This window comes from Cyprinodon tularosa, unplaced genomic scaffold (genome assembly GCF_016077235.1).
Source record: "Cyprinodon tularosa strain WSP-4 unplaced genomic scaffold, ASM1607723v1 ctg316, whole genome shotgun sequence".
Classification (NCBI taxonomy): domain Eukaryota; kingdom Metazoa; phylum Chordata; class Actinopteri; order Cyprinodontiformes; family Cyprinodontidae; genus Cyprinodon; species Cyprinodon tularosa.
The window spans coordinates 263,662-280,922 of NW_024039026.1; the positions used below are offsets into that span (position 1 = coordinate 263,662).

General features: G+C 37.7%; 1 protein-coding gene across 1 annotated transcript in view; it reads left to right on the plus strand.

Moving 5' to 3' along the window:
* Positions 1-17,261, plus strand: part of kif6 (kinesin family member 6) — a 99,055-nt gene that overhangs the window by 42,540 nt on the left and 39,254 nt on the right. Inside the window, exons 12-13 of the mRNA XM_038292755.1 lie at positions 4,110-4,263; positions 14,259-14,894. Of these exons, the coding sequence (XP_038148683.1) occupies positions 4,110-4,263; positions 14,259-14,894 (790 nt within the window). The remainder of the gene's footprint in view (positions 1-4,109; positions 4,264-14,258; positions 14,895-17,261) is intronic.

The following is a 17,261-nucleotide window of genomic DNA, read 5'->3' on the forward strand; positions in this document are numbered from 1 at the left end:
ATGCGTGGAAAAAACCACCTAGTCTTCTCAGATACACCTGCCTTTCATCATCTCCTCATCGATCCAGCCTTTTCATTTGCGTTAATATCATATGTCATCAGAGCGCTGTACTGTCTCGCTGTCAGCTCCCAGATCAGCTTCTCTGATTGGTTGATGCGGCGCGTCCAGCAGCAAAACTTACATTTTTCCATGTCGAGCAGCAGCAGCGCGTTGGCGGTGCGTCAGATGCTTAAACGCTCCCGACGTGCTGCACCAAAACGCGCTGCAGGACCTTTTGCTGCACCTATATGCGCGTCAACCATTGACTTTGCATGTAAACTCGCTGCTTCTGCTGCACCTGCTGGGTCCGGTTCACACCGATGTCGAGCGGTTGAACAGCGAGCACAGCGTTAATTTGTTTCCCCATGTTTTTCACATCAGTGAGATGGGCACGCATGGAGTTACATATTAACAGCGATGGTGAGGGGTGGAAAAAAAAAAAACACCTGGTCTCCTTACATTCAGCCACTCTTTCATCATCTCCTCAATGAGGTGGTCTCAAAAGTCGCAGTTACAACACACATAGGGCGCACCGCACCATAGGGCGCACCGCACATTTTGAGGGAAAAAAAAGACGTTTAAGTGCGCCTTATAGTCGTGAAAATACGGTATGCAATTTTATACACCTCAACGGCACCAAGAACAGATAAGATAATATTTTTCTCTTGGTTTTCACCAGTTCTATAAAGACTGGGTTTTACCCTCTTGGCAAATCACCAATAATGACCAGCAGAGAGTGAAAGTTTCAAATTCCCATGAAGAGATGGGGGTCAGTGCTGATAGAATAGAAAAGAATAGAAAATCCCTTTATTGTCCCACAATGGGGAAATTATGGAGCTGGAACTTATTCGTAAAATATATTCATCGCGTCTGTATCTCAAAAGATCAATTTGTTGCAAACCTGCATGTATTTGTTGATGAACAGATATTTGATATCTCCTCTAAGTGTTAAATAAGTTAAGCTAACCTCCAACTCAAACACAATTTTATATCCAATTATTTAGAAAAGCATCATGAATTGTGGTTTTCACTTAGAAATTATTCTGTATTTTCCATGATTCAAAACATCCACATTTGTACAAAACAGCAAAGTTATATGTTTCACAAAAGAGTTTTTTAAATGAAATTATTTACACTGTTATGGCGTCTAGACAGACTGTTTGGGTGAGATTGTCAGTATTGTTTTTTTTGCTCAAAATTTGATTTGTCCTTTGACAAACAGAAAGTGCTTTTCAGTCGCTGTTGATAGAAAGAAGTCTGAGAGGTTCACCCTGCTTGGGGTAGAGCTGAAGCATCCACCAGATGTAGTGCCAGAGCCCACTTTAACGTCTGTTTATGTCTCCTGCAGTTTGTTATGATCTGCAAACTCTACCTCCTGTTCAGTTTAAATTTCTGCAAGCATCACCTCAGCTCAGTTCCACCCGTCCTGCTGAAGGATGTCTGGTTTAAATCCCATTTCTCTCTTCTTTGTTTTGGATTAATTTTCATTGCCCAACTTTTACCTTGTCCCTGTTTCAGGATAAATACTGATGTGCAATTTTCTCTTTCTAAAGATTGCTTGTGTTCATGTGCAGTGTAGCTAAAGACCTAAAATAAAAACCAATTTCCAATTACAGCTCATTTATGCTCCTAACAAAACTATTAAAACTGCCAGAAATGTTTCACATTTTCTTTTCACTGCACAACTACAAACTTCAATAAATTTTATTATGATTTTTTAGGAATTACCAAAAAAAATTGCTCATTATTGTCTGAAAAAAGGGCTGAATTTTTTTTATTTTTATTTTTTAATATATATACATCTGCTGTAAAAACCTTAATATTGTATTGTAAAATCCATTTCCATCCTACTTGTGCAGGCTGGGTAAGGAGCGCATTGATCAGAAAAGCTGCTGAAATCTGGGATTTCGACAGCTGATAAATGGAAAATATCAGTTTGAAAAAAGAATAATAGAGTGTCTGCTTAAGCACAAGCAATTAAGGGGTCCCAGCAGTTTGTAGTTGACAAGGCTCTGGTCAAGTGTGGGAAAAAGAGACTGCACATGTCACTCTGTATGTTGGTGAGGGCGTAATTTACCAGATGTTCCTGACCTTCTAAGCATTGAGTGTTACTGAAACTCAGGATTATTGGAAGAGAACCAGTTAGAGCAGGCATCCCCAACCTCGGTCCTCAAGGCCCCCTCTCCTGGAGGTTTTAGAGGTTTCCTTGCTCCAGCACAGCTGATTTTAATTAAAAGCTGATTAACAGGGTTTTGGTCTACTGCGATTGTTATAATCAGCTGTGTTAAAGCAGGGAAACCTCTAAATCCTGCAGGACAGCAGGCCTTGAGGACCGAGGTTGGGGATGCCTGGTTTAGAGGATGCAACAGGGTTAAAACTCTGGCAGAGGTTCACTTTCCAGCAGAAAAACAGATCATAAAATATAAACAATAGAATGTTTTATATAAAAGCCAATATAATAAACTTAAAAACCAATGTCCACAAAAGTTTCTGAAAGCCGGTAGAGATATACATTAAAGTGGGAACGAAATCATATTAAAATATCAAATCATTCTGGCTTAAACATGTATATAAATGTACTCTTTATAAGACGATAATATACCAAAATGTAGAACATTTATATTTAAAAAAAAAAATCCTGTCTTAAAATCTGTTGGGGGTTTTGGCATTATTTCATGCAGGCCAGTTAGATATCTGTCAGCTTAAACACTTAAATTTGGCCAATCAACGGTCATCTGTCAATCAAATTTTATTCGTCATAGCATCTTGATTCATATGTTGCAGCTAATATGTGCAACGGTTGAAATAAGAAATAAGAATCATTATCTTTACCATTGAGTCTGTGTCTTCAGCAGGCGTAGAGCTAACAGAACTGGCAGGGTTGAGAGGCAAGGGCTCAAACATGTACGGCTGTAAGCCTTCTACACCAAACCAAGCTTCTGCTGCCCTGGCGTCCTCCTTCACAACAACTTCGTCCTCGCTTTCCTCCTCTAAATAAAAAAAATGTATGATTGAGGCTCATCCACGATCTCCGTCACAAAACTCTCCTCCTCTTTCATGTTTCCGCTGTCCATAGCGTTCCTTGACAGTGTCGTTTCTAGTCACCAATTTAGTGCTACTTGGTCCCAATGGAATTTCCCATTGGGAACCTACTAGCACTAAGTTGCTAACTGGTTAGCAAGATGCTTCCGACAAACCGGCCACAATTAAATTTGCTTGCGAACCTTCCGCCACAACAATCCCGCCCTCTCGATGAAACAACCAATCAGATTCACTTTATTTACTCGTGTAAAGTCGTGCACCGGGAGAACTCGGAATTCGGAAATGTAACGGTTGGTTGGAACAGCTGCTTCCGAACACTTTAAAAGAAAGATTGATTCTCATAGTTTTGGAGCAGGGTCGATTCTAGGGGTTCATTACCCTGAGTGTCACTGCTAATCCTTCACCACCAGTTTCCCTCAGTGTCTGCCTTCTGCCAGGTGTCTGTCTACCTGAGGCTACTGTAGCTTCCAGTAACAAAATCTACCTGCTCTTTGCACATTTATTGAGCTAAGGGTTGCAAAGTTTTTCCCCTTCTCACCATTCTAACAATCAGGAGACAAATAGGCACAAAACACCTGTTTCATTAACAAATAATCCTGGTGATAAAGGTCCCTTAAACACTCGATCCTATAAATTTTTCTTAGAACTTTTCTATGATACTAGATCCAGATCTAACCTTAATATAGTCGGTAATGCAATTAAGATACTCTTTACTTTCTCTTTAGGCTATTTTACTTTATTTAGGTATTTTATATAGTATATATAAATTGCAATGATATCCACTTCAGTTTTGTTTCTAATTTATTTAGATCAGGTAGCAAGAAATACAGTAAAGTTTTGCTTGTAGTATGTCAATGTCAATCTCACAAATGCCAGTACTATTACTTTTGCAAAATAGTTTCATTTTAAAATTCAATTGAAGAAAAATCTGGCTTTTATAGTTGTTAGTTTTCTGAACATTTCATTTGGACTGTGAGATAACTCAGTCAAACATGGGTATTCCTATGTGTTTTTTTTTTTTTCTACAGTCAATGATTTTGGAGAAAAAAGGTGCCAAGAATGAACTCTGTGATCGACAACAGCCACCGACAGGAAGTACAGAGAACGCTCAACCCGGCAGTGTGAGCGCAGCAGAGATGGCCAGACTGAGTGAAATAATTAAGCAACGTGACAATGAGATCAGTATCCTTTGAAATACATTAGTTGTGTTATATTTTAGGTTTTGAACATCCGCAGGGATACAGTAGCAGTCATGTATGTATTACTTTTTGACAATAAATTCCCTAAATAATGTAAACATTAACAGAGATTTTAAGCTAAATATATGAACTAAAATTAATACATATTTATTTAAATTAATATCCATTTAGAAGCAGCATATAACTGAAACACTCCTCCGCTCTAACTCATTAACCTGTTATCCTGCATGACCTCTTGCAATGTCCCATTGCGTAGCCGCAGCAATACCAAAGTGGAAATATTCTGTTTATATAATTTCCTTCTTTTAACACTTCTGTCACAAGAGTTTGGGGAAAGTTTACAGATTTCATAAAATGAAGGAATCCCACGCTAATTCTAATAATAGGTTAATTCACTGTTTTCTTCACTTTTATTTGGAAAATCCTCTCTTACAAAACCTTGGCTGATTAATTATTTCAGAATATTTGTTTAAGTAAAACACTTTATTGTATACACACATAATGTACTTTTAATAGTATTACATTCATACTCAGTGCTACACAGATCCAAAAATATCTTAAAGCATTAATGCCTATTTGTTTTTATGTCATGGTTCCTAGCTGTTAACGCTAAACACTATTGATCATAATTATAGTTCTTAGGTTTGGATATGATATTTCTAAAGACTTACTGGGTTTATTCTCCACTCTAGCTTTCTCCTTGTGGTTTTTCAATAAATCCCAGCACATATGTAGGAAAACTTGAGATATCTGCTTGATTATTTAACCCGCCAAACCTCAGCTCGCTAAAATAAACTAAACATTATCATGCAGATATTTTAGCATGGTATTTCTTGGAGCAAATGTGTGTAATGTGATTTCCTTGCTTTGTATATTTTCCCCTCTCAAACTGTCACTCCCTGGTTTTCGTGTGATGTAAATGTGACCGCTTCAACTGCACATATTTTAGGCGGTAATGCTCCCGCTATACTGGCTCAGTATGTTGTCTTTATGTTTTTTCGTTTTTTTCATAGTGAGGTTTGTATATTTAATTGCCGCAGCCTAAACTGTAACTCAGACAGTCATGGTGGTCTGTCTGCAGTTTAGCATCCTTATGGGCTTATCGTCACCTCCAGCCACTTGTATTTACCGGCTCATCCCCACGCTGTCCATTCCCTTTAACTGTTTCACACCTTTTACTTTAATGGGCTTAGGGTGTTTCCAGCAGCTTGTGCTTGAGGCTCACGCTTCCCACCCTGACAATAAGTCTTTATAGGGTTAATTGCAGGAATGCTGCCTGTAAAAGTGTATAACTATCCACTACCTCTGCAGAAATGCACTGCAAGCGAGTTATAGCACCTGGTAATGCTTAGCTTGCTCTGCTGGTGGGATGATGCATCAGCTAATACATGATGATGGAGCAACAAAGGGAACCAATAAACTCTGGAGTGACATAGAATTACTGTGAGTAACCCTTCCTCTCTGTAGTATCTGACTTTAAAAGAGGGGCAAAAACAGTTTAGTATCTTATACCTGTACTACATGTGTTTTCAGTCTAAACACTCATGGATCAAACAAAAATGGGGTTAAAGGGGTCATAGATTGATTATATAGGGTATTTGGTGCTGTTCCTTAAGGTCTCTAAATAGGATGTGTAACATTGGTTGGGCTGAAAATGACATATTTGCTGTTCTATTAGCCCTAATGCAACCCTGGTTATAAGCCCTAGAATGAAACAACATTTTTTCTTCCTTTTATGGTATGAATGAATATTAAGATGAGCTGTGCGCTGATTGGTTGGTTTACAATGAGCGAAGCCGCAGAGCAAAGACACGTCATAGCAACAAGCACTCACTCACTGAAATTGGTGATATTGTAGGGTGACCAGACTCTTTTTTTCCGGACATGTCCTACTTTTCATATCTAAAAAAATGTCCGGGGGGAATTTCAGAATTGTCCAGGATTTTGGTCGACCACAGTGCAGCAGAACCAAGCCGCCAGCTCCGGGGCTAGTCCGGGAACTCCAGCGGACGGGGGCAGGGAGCCAGCAGGGGGCGGAGCGACCGAACCCGACCTGGTGACGGTAGCTGCAGGCCCATGCTTCCTCACTTCTGCCTTTTTTATTTCATTTTCTTTCATGCACATTTAAATGAATCAGAATAGGGCTTTTAGCTGGGGAGAAACACTGACTCCTCCTCAGATTGCTGAAGTTAGAAATTTGTATACACTGCAAAAAAATTGATTCTGTATAAGTAATTTTTTCTTAAACTAAGTGCATTTTGTCTTGAATTGAGAAGGATAGTGGGACATTTTGTCGATGGAACATGACAATTTACATTTAAAATAAGAAAAAACAAGTGCATATTATCTAATTATCTTATTTTAAGAGTGAAAATACTCATCCCATTGGCAAACTACCTAATTTATCTACACAAATTAGGGTAAATATACTTAATTGAAGAAAATTTTACTTTTTTCTAGATCATTTTCCAGTGTATGTTTTAGTGTGTTATTGACAGCAGTATCACAGTCATGCTGAATATTTAATCAAAATAGGGGGAAAATATATTTTATTACTGCAGACATAGTATTTTACATGAAAGTTGGAAATTATAAAGGTATTTTTAAGTGCTTTTAGAAATCACACTCGACTAGAGTCTGTCATTGGTACACAGGTGCCTGCTTAGTCTTTGCAACTGTCTTGTTAGGGAAGCAATCGTCTCCTGGTGAGATTAAATCTTTAGGTGCTACACATGTAAGGCTAAGTCAAAATTTTATTCTACTAGATGAGTCTACTTTATTTAAGGGTTTTCTAGGTTCATATTAAAAGGGCTGTACTTCTGATTTACACTATACTACATACAGTTAATCATCTACAGTATATGCACACATTCATGACTCAAGCAGGGCATTTCCAAAGTAAAATGTATTTGTTTTAAAGCACTGTTGATGGTAGGGATAAATGATTTTGCTTGCTTGCTTGTTTAGGGTCAGCTGTCAGGGTAAAAAGCTAACTTCTAGCTTGTATGCAAGCTAGAAGTTACAACAAAATCAACAAACCTAACTGTACATGTGACCCACTGTACACTTTTTAATTCACTGGCAGAAAGTAGTATAGATACAGAGTTTATATAGAGCCTGAGAGGTTTACTTGTGTTCACTCTCAGAATGACTCCTATCATTTATTTAGGGAATCGCTAGATTTATATTCTCCTTATGATTTCTTAGGTCTTGTTTAAAAAGACCAAAGGTATTCATCAGCTCTGTTCTGCAGCTGAGGTGGAATCTGAGGATGAAATATTTACAAGAGCTTTTTATCTGGGAGATAAAATGGAAAAAGTCTGTTATGTAGAGAAGGAGAGTATTTACAGTGGGCATTCGGCTCAGTTTGATTTTTTTTCTTGATACACTTGTTTGGACTCTATCCGAGACAGATTTAGCTCCTGTAAGGTTTTGCCATCTCTGATGACATCTCCCAGACATTACACATAGCCATACATCAAGGTGTTTTGTGAACAAAACCCATTCATACGTGTGGTATCTATACATACATCCTGAAAATATGAAAAATATAATTATGCAGTAAATTTGGTGTCCTTTTTTCTTGTAGTTTCTTATATTTCTTTTTTAATCTTTAGACTATATAGATTCATTTCCAGTGATAGAAGCAGACAAGTGTGTTATGATTTAAAAAGGGGAAGAAATGGACATCCATCCATCCTTTCATTTTTTGCTGCAGGAAATTTTGATATATTGGCATGTAAGAAATGCACCATGTTCTGTCATTTTAGATGCGTCTGATAAAAGTGTCCCAACCATGTTAACATGCATTTATAATCACTAGGCTTTTCATCGAGTTCCGAAATATGCCTATAGACCATGTATTCTGACATTAATATTCAATCTAACAATATGTTTTGCCTGCCCTGCTGTTTTATTTATTTATTTTTTACATTTATTATAATTTTTACCATGTAGCTTAGGATTCCATAAATGTCTTACCTTTTTATTTAAAAAATAGCAAGATTTTTTGCTAGTATTTAATTGGTACCCAGTTTTTTTCTTTTGTTCTCAGGCAAAAAAGTGATGATAGGAGAAGATCGCCTTAATTGTAGCTTTTGCTGACTGAAACTATTAATTAAACTGATTACACATAAACATTTAGTTGCTTTCAGTAGGTGTTGTGTTAACAGAATAACTGGTATTGACATACCTGTCATGTCTGTTAGCACCTTTCTAGCATTCTTAGGTCTGTTCTCTGCTTCGATCCTAATAACTGATGTGTTTTTTAAGCACATATTTGTATAGTTGTGACAAAAAAGAAACAAAAGAATGTTGACACACAGTGCCCTGTATTCGTATCTAAATCTCACAGCCACAGACTTTATTTCTTTAAAAAAAAAACTGTAAATATACAGTCATATGTTTTTATAATTTTTTAAAATGTGTTTATTACTTTTTTTAAGGCTGCACTTCAAACAAATGAAATATTCTAGAGCTGTTTTAAATGAAATTTCCTTTTGTATACACTTGTGTATACAAAATGACAAAATAAATCTGTCTAAGTCTTTATGTATTTCATTGCCATTCTATGTGATAGACCAATTGGAGCACAGTTCAGTCCGTCGTCGAGAGAGGAAAAGAATCATACTGGACATAATGTGTGACAGATTTTTCACTGAATTTCAACAATAAAAAAAGGGGTGGCAGTATAGTGCTTGTAGAAATATAGTTAGCATATTTATGGATTTGATTTATGGATATGGCTGTTCAGTGGAGCAGTGTGTAGCACCGCTGCCTTGCCCCCATAGACAGCTGGAGATAGGCAACAGCACCCCTCACGACCCCACTTGGGATAAGCGCGGTGGAAATTGAATGGATGGATTTTTGTATATATATAGATGTTGATTAAGCAGTCCATTAATGAGGCTGCAAAATAGTTGAGGGTATTTAAAAAAAAAAAACGGCTAGAGCTACAATGGAATGGTTTAAATCAAAACCTGTTAATATATTGTAAAGCTCTAGTATTTATGACTATTGATGCAGATTCATTTGTTATGTTTTTTATTTTATGACAATTTACAAAAACAAAGGCATGCAGCCAGATTTACAGAGAGAATTTTAGGGACACTATTCTGGAGGCTGTTATTTGACTGAATGCTAATTAAAACTGCACTCATAATCAAATTAATATTAAAACCTGGTAATAATTCAGGTTTTCATCGTTAATTGAAAAAAATTTATTCGTATACATAAATAAAGCAGTTTGTGGTCAATTTGTCAGCATTTACTTTCAAGGGTCTTTTATTACCGTGATGTCACTGCACAGCCCAGTGGAGAGTGACGAGACAATGAGGCGAGTACTTGACAGAGTAATAGAGTCTGACCACAAAATGTTAAGTACATGGAAGGGATGGGAAGCTGCCACAGATCCGATTTGAAACCGCACAGAGATTTTCATCAGCCACTTGAGCATTTTAGTCAACTTTGACATAATGGCAGATATCAGACCCACCAGAGGTGGGGAGAGTACCCCTTTACTACTCTTTCTATACTTCCCTCTATCTCTTTGCTGCCACCACTAATTCTGACTATGGATTTTCCTGTACAGTGCTTATTGTCATATTGATGATACTGTAACTGTAAAATTGTGTCAACTTTGTAAGTCGCTTTGGATAAAAGCATCTGCTAAATGCATGAACATAGAGTACCAAAAAATTGTACTTGAGTCATAACAACCAATTTATAATTTTTTTGAATCATAAAACTTACTAATCAATAATAACAGTATGTAGATCAGGTTAAATTACAGTACAGCAGTAGCCATTCAAAATTTTCCCACGTTCCTTAATGGGCCCTTGGCTGGTTCCCTACTGTACAATTCCTTTTAAAACATCATTGTTTGTACTAAAATATTCTGTCATGATTTGTGGATATTAAGATCTAAAGAGAAGCGCCTTCTCCTGGTCATACCCCGTAATTCAGTGAAAGGTGGAGTCAGAGTAAAAAAAAATTGCATGGCAAGGAGAAGGCCAGTGGATGGAAGTTGGAGGGGATTTTGCTGCAGTCACAGGGAAGTGGGATGCCATTCGGCTGTCATTTGACTGGGAAGTGCCATTTTGAATGGCTGCTACTGTACAGTATATATAATGAAAGTATATATAATATTTAATACAGTGTATTTTCACTTAACCTCCAACTGACACGGCTGACTCGGCATAAAGAAAATAACATTTAACCAATTAGCTCTAAATACAAAACAGAAGAAAATGTTATCCTCAATGATACATAGTTAAAACAGGCCTATTTTGATTAAGTGAAGTTAGTCACAATGGGTGGAGTAGCCAGACATTTTACTTAAATAAGAGTAGTTATGGTTTATCATATTTTTACTCTAATAAAAGTAAAAAGTACAGTGGTGTAAAACTACTTATACATTTTTTTTCAAGAATTGACTCAAGTAAATGTAACTGAGTTAATGTAACTAGTTACTACCCACCTCTCAAACCCTCTAATAGTAAAAGCCATCAAAGGTGAACGTTTGTATGAATTTTTTTTTTTTTTAAGACCATTTAGCCTCTGTTGACCATAGCAAGGTTTATTATAGTTAAGAATTTATGAGCAAAAACTTTGTTTTGGTTTTTCTATATGCAGTACATGCCCATTTATTTTCATAGCATTTTAACTACTGTGCTTGTGTTGTTCCTCTTACTTTATATCTATGTTTTTTTGGTTACCTGAAAGACACTTTAAATAGAATGTATTATCATTATTTGTATACATTAAGATTAAATATCATGATAAACAGAGGGAAATTTTGCTATGTGATCTTAAAGAACAATAAAATAATAGATTAATGATATTTATTAACCTTTTAACCTTGATAACCATAGCTTTTAGAAATAACCCTATTGAATAAATAGGTTTTTCAAAGAAAAGTCTGGACGATTCTTTAAATCTTAATAGAGGGGAGACTATGTGTTGTCAGCGCTATATTTTCGGTAAAACTTGGCCTCTGAACCTTTGTAAGTAGTTAGGTATGTTGGAACTGGCAGTTCTGAAAGTGGTTGGTTTCACCGGAAATATTTTGTTGCCTCTGAAATCCCCTTTGTGATGACTAACTGGGACATAAATTAATTACTTCGACATCTTCAGAAAATTATCTGTTCATCATCCCAGAGAATGTCTCCAATTTGAACATCACAAAATATCTGATGGCCACGAGGGTTAGAGCCTTGCCACAAAGATGTCTGTTAATCTCATTGTAAGAAAGTGATCGACTAGCTGGCTAAAGTTGGATTTTAAATTGCTGGGTTGGATTATAGCATCAAACTCACATCAGTTGACATTATTGGCAAGTTTTTTTTGGCCCAAGGTTACATTCATTTTCATTTGTTTGACATTTCATTCACTTACAGCTAAGTATAAAATATATAACACAATACCACTTTCACAAATGTGTCATTCCAGCTGCTTTGGCTCATCTAATGTCAAATGTACTATTTTGGATCTTTTTCTTTTAGTTTACAAGTATATTTTATCACCTCCTGATACAGTTTTTGCTCCTTGCTCCGCACTTTGATTTATGAATATACAGTTAGCAGAAATGCATTAGCAGGGGAGTTGATGCCTGAAGTATTACAGTGTTACCTCTCATTCTTAATTTTTAACTTCCCAAACCCAAAAGCCTGCATTAAGAGACAGAAAGATGCTGCACTGCCTTGTAGAAGACACACACTCCCAAGAACATTTTTCAATTTGTCAAAAATGTCAGTACAAATCTTTGATTTATTCCTGAGAGATTTAAACTGAATGAAAAGTAGTTAATCATTGAGTAGGGGGAGGAAGATTACAAATGACTTTTAATATGTTTTGCTAATAGAAATGTTATGCAGTGAGGGAAATAAGTATTTGAAGACCCTGCTGTTTTACAAGTTCTCCCACTTAGAAATCATGGCGGTGTCTGAAATTGTCTTTGTAGGTGTATGTCCACTGTGAGAGACATGATCTAAAAAAAATCCCACCAGAAATTACAATTTATGATTTACTAACTATTTATTTTTTTTGATAAAGCTGCAAATAATTATTTTAACACCTGAGAAAATCAATACTAATATTTGGTACAGTACCCTTTGTTTTCAATTCCAGAGGTCAAACGTTTCTTGTAGTTTTTCACCAGGTTTGCACACACTGCAGGAGGGATTTTGGCCCACTCCTCCACACAGATCTTCTGTAGATCAGCCAGGTTTCTGGGCTGTCATTGAGAAACACAGAGTTTGAGCTCCCTCCAAAGATTCTGTATTGGGTTTAGGTCTGGAGACTGGCTAGACCTCGCCAGAACCTTGTTATGCTTCTCCCAGTGCCAGTCCTTGATTATCCTGCTGTCTGATTTGGGTAATTGTCATGTTGGAAGACCGAGCCTCAACCCATCTTCAATGCCCTAACTGAGATAAGGAGCTTGTTCCCCAAAATGCCCCCCCCCCCCCCCCCCCCCCCCCCCCCCCCAATGATTTACAATAGGGATGGTGTTCTTGGGATGGTACTCGTCATTCTCCTTCTTCCAAGCAGGGTTAGTAGAATTATGACCAAACAACTACAGTACTGTAGTACAGTACAGTACAGTAACTACAGTATTTTTGTCTCATATGACTTTCTCCCATGACTCCTCTGGCTCATCCAAATGGCCAATGGCAAACTTAAAACGGGCCTTGACATGTGCCTGTGTAAGCAGGGGAATCTTCTATGCCATGCATTATTTCAAACCATGACGTCTTACAGCAACAGTAACCTTGGAAACAGGGGTTCCAGCTCTTCTCAGGTCATTGACCAGTTCCTCCTGTGTAGTTCTGGGCTGATTTCTCAGCTTTCTTAGGATCTTTCTTAGGAGATTGACAGTTATGTTTAGCTTCTTCCATTTTCTACTGATTGCAGTGACACTTTTTGAAAAAGCCTCTGGCCTATCCGTCCATGCGCCAACAGATATACATCCTGGTGTCCAATAAGTAATGTAATTATGGTACTAAAATTACTTATTTCTATCCTTAACTCACTAATGAATGCTAATACAAATCTTTAAAAATGTTTTCTGAATTTTATGAGAGAATTTTGATACTTTTTACATTTTCTACGTTAAATTGCATCTCTGACCTGATCATTGGACATGCTCAGAGCAGTCCAGCAAAATATGATTAAATCTGATTTTACTTGTTTCTCTCTTTAGATTATGCACCATATACTATAATATATACCATATACTGTATACTAAAAAGACCAGATTTATGTTCAAATCCAAAGCCAAAAAAGTTAGCTCCCGGGAGTAGCATAGGATCCCATTTCCTGTGCAGATAGGGCAGAGACGAGTGATACAACAGAAGGATTTTAAGGCATTTATTTTCTCAGGAAATACATTATTAACCATTAACACATTATATTTTAGTATGCTTATTATTTTTCGGGAGGGAAAAACATCATTTAGGTTTTTTTAACGAAATAAAATCAAGGGCGACCTAGATGTTTATCTAGATGCTCGTCCTTCTCCCAGACGGACCGTGCTTCTGGGATGGATCGGGTAGTTACAGCGCCTGAATCCTAAAAGCTGAAAGTGACGAGAGGGAAACACTTCTTCTGCGCAGTAATGCTACAGGCTGCTTTCATGCACATGCTGCCACTCCCAACTCCACTAAATTCCAATACTGCACATTTTACTCAGATCAGCTCAGAGGCGAGATCCGGGGCTCTTTTGGAAACATCCGGTACTGTAGCACAATTAGCCACCCCCTAGATCCGCCACTGGTCGCACCCTAAGATATGATTCAAATTGTTACTGCTTATGGGCTGGATTTTGCAGAGAGAGCATAAAGTTGTAAGTTTGGGTTTTTCTGGAGATATTTATGGATCATTCAATCACTAACATCTTAAATTAAAAAAAAAAAATGTATTGGGTATTAGACTGTCTGTTCTCCTTGCTGTTCCTTGTTGAGTCCTTAACCAGATCTACAGGTATATTAGTGAGAGTACTGAAGAAAGAAAAGAAAAGAGCAGATGATGCCATTGCTCAACTTGCTTACAACAACGATGTTAAATCTCTCTCCTCCCTAAGGTCTTCGAGCTTATCCACTTTTTCTCAGCCTAAAGAAGCAAACATGAACTCTGATGGGATAGGATCCACAATGTTTTTACTGAACGAAAGAAATGTGGAAACTTTCACACCAGGACCCGGTGAAAGAATGTTTACACCAAAGTTTGGACTTGGGAAGGTTGACATGTTTCCCACAGACCATGGAAGTCAGCAACGTGCAGTGCTTCAGCTTAAAGAAGGAAAAGAGAAAAATGCAGAGGACCATAGTGGAAAAGTTCCCATGGTGCCCCAGTTTGGACAGAAAAATGCGGACACTTTTCCTATGACCCAAAGAGAACAAGTGTTTACAGCGCCTCAGTTTAGAGAGAGAAACCTGAACAGCTTTGGAGTGGACCATGAAGGCCAAGCATCTACAGCGGTTCAGTTAAATCTGGAAAACATGGATGCTCTGAGAGCAGAGGACAAAAGAGAGTCCACAATGCCACAGTTTAGAAAAGGAAACTCTCAGTGCATTTCAGAGCAGAAAGGAGGACGGGATGTGCAGGACAAGACCAGAGGTACTTACACATTCTTTTTCAGGTTCTTTATTTTTAGAGAGAAGCTTTATGAAATAAGAAATAATATTTTAAATAATTTTTTAACTGAACAATTCCTTTAAAAACTAGAATTAGTTTACAGGCCCCTAAATATGCTTTTTCTTGTAAGCAATGAGGTGCTAAAGGAACTGCTTTAAAGGAAAAGTTCGGTCATATTCAGAATTCAAACTTCTGAAAGTACTTTAAAAATGAAATTATTACATAGTGTTCAATAACTGATAAGTGTTTTTAATTAAGAGTAATTTCATTTGAATGTGCTTACCGGAGTGTCAAGGAACACTACTGTAACCTACCAGTTTGTCACTTCATGGTGCGGTATCGGCTGTTGATCAAGTCCCAGTGCTGTATCTGGTGTTTATTACAACGCGAAAACATTTTTCTTCAAAATGTTGGCAACTTGTTGCATATTTTTTTTTCTGGCCGGAAATTGGCAGATGGCAAAGATGATGACAAATCCTTCCTTTTCAAGTTGGCAATCCAACGACAAACACGTCCGTGGTGGATCATGAATCGGAAAGATGAAATAACATATATTTTTTTCACTTTACCCAATGCATTACAACATCCAGCTGCCATGCACATGGGCATTTTCGGTTTAACTATAGTGTTGAATTTCAATGGTGAAGTCCTCTGGAAATCTTCAATAATTGTTGTTGATTGCAGATGTGTCTAGTAGTTCCCATTGATTTTGCTTGTAAAGCGGGGAGAATGGCGCTTGGCTTACCTACCACTTACCGTGACATCGCTGACGGAAGATGTCAGGAGTGAGATGTTACTATATTTGGTCAAAAATTGCCACTCCAAGACTAATTGATGGCAACGAAAATGATTGTTTTATTTTTTTACTCTAACACTAAATTCATTAAATCACCGCAAACATATTTGTCATGATGGGTTCAGAAAAGCCCAATATGCAGAACACAACGGGGACAGATGAAAAGTTTAACAATGTTTATTTGAGCACAAGCACATGGAATTAAACACTGGAACTGGTTCAGGCCTGGGGGCAGGTTCACTGGAGTCTGTGAGGATTACAGTTCAGTTAGCTCAGGAACTGAAGAGTTTGAGTTTGAGAGTTTCTGAAGAATACCTTGATTAATCCGGGTTTTGCTTTGAGAGAGGAACTGTTGGGTCCAGAGACTGTTTAGTTCAGCAGAGTCCAATAACCGCTTCAGCGTCTTACTTCTGACTTGAAGGCAGACCTTGGTTTGGGGTTTCCAGCTCTTAGCCAAGAGCTGCATGAGAATCCAGAGAAGAGTCTTCAGGTTTGGCTCAGAAGGCAGGCTTGGCAGGTTAAGCTCATCCAGAGCTTACAAGGGAAACAGGATTCCTGAAAGCAGAGACAAGGAGGTGTTAGAATCTAATCTCATCAGAGACAACAAAGATTCTCAGGTGATTGCTAGGCTCAGGTGCTAACCAAACTGGATCAACACTGCGGCGTTGAGGCAAGGTCTGAAGGCAGGTTATATAGGAGAGGATCCTCTGATGACGAGATGCGCCTCAGGTGTGTTGGAGGCTCAGCTCAGGAGGATCCACGGCGCACTCTGCTGGAGAAAGGTGGTACAGCTCCAGATCCCAACAATATTAGTTTTAGGTATAAATATAGGCCCATTGATTATTCCTTGCTGACCGTACTTTACGTTAAATTTTTTGTAGTTTAGACTCAACATCTTGGAGACATTCCTGAGATTTTGGTCTAAACTGACTTGATAGCATCCTGCAGTTTCTGGAAAGTTGTTTGGTAAATGTCCATAACTTAAATCTGATGATCTACAACAAAGATGTTTGCAATTTAGATGTGATAGAGGGGACCATTGGAGTACAACTCATTTATTTTCATGTTTGAGATATAATTTTGAGATGATTTGAGTTTTTTTGTATGGTGTATGACGTGGATGGAAGTAGCTGTCTGCAGACCAGGATTAAGTTCATGGGGTTTGAATCGATACACATTTATGTTGGGGGTTCAAATCATGGTCAACTGGTACAAAGACTATAGAAAGTACCACTCACTGCATTATGACTCCATGAATGAGAACTGCTGATACAAGATAGGATTTTAATCCAAGTTCTGACCTAACTGTCTAAATTTTACACCTAAGATACATAATCATCAGCCCAGACAATGTTCTTTCAATCTGTTAACATCCATCTTTGATGAATCCTTGCAAAACGTAGACTTAGTTTCCCCTTTTTAACCCACAGGAGGGACTCCAGGGTAGTCTTCTCCTGTTACCATTTTGTTTCAAGAGAATGCTGTGGTAATGGATTATATTCTACTTCTCCTAACTGCAATAAGTAATTATTAGCATTTTTGTCACCTTTCTG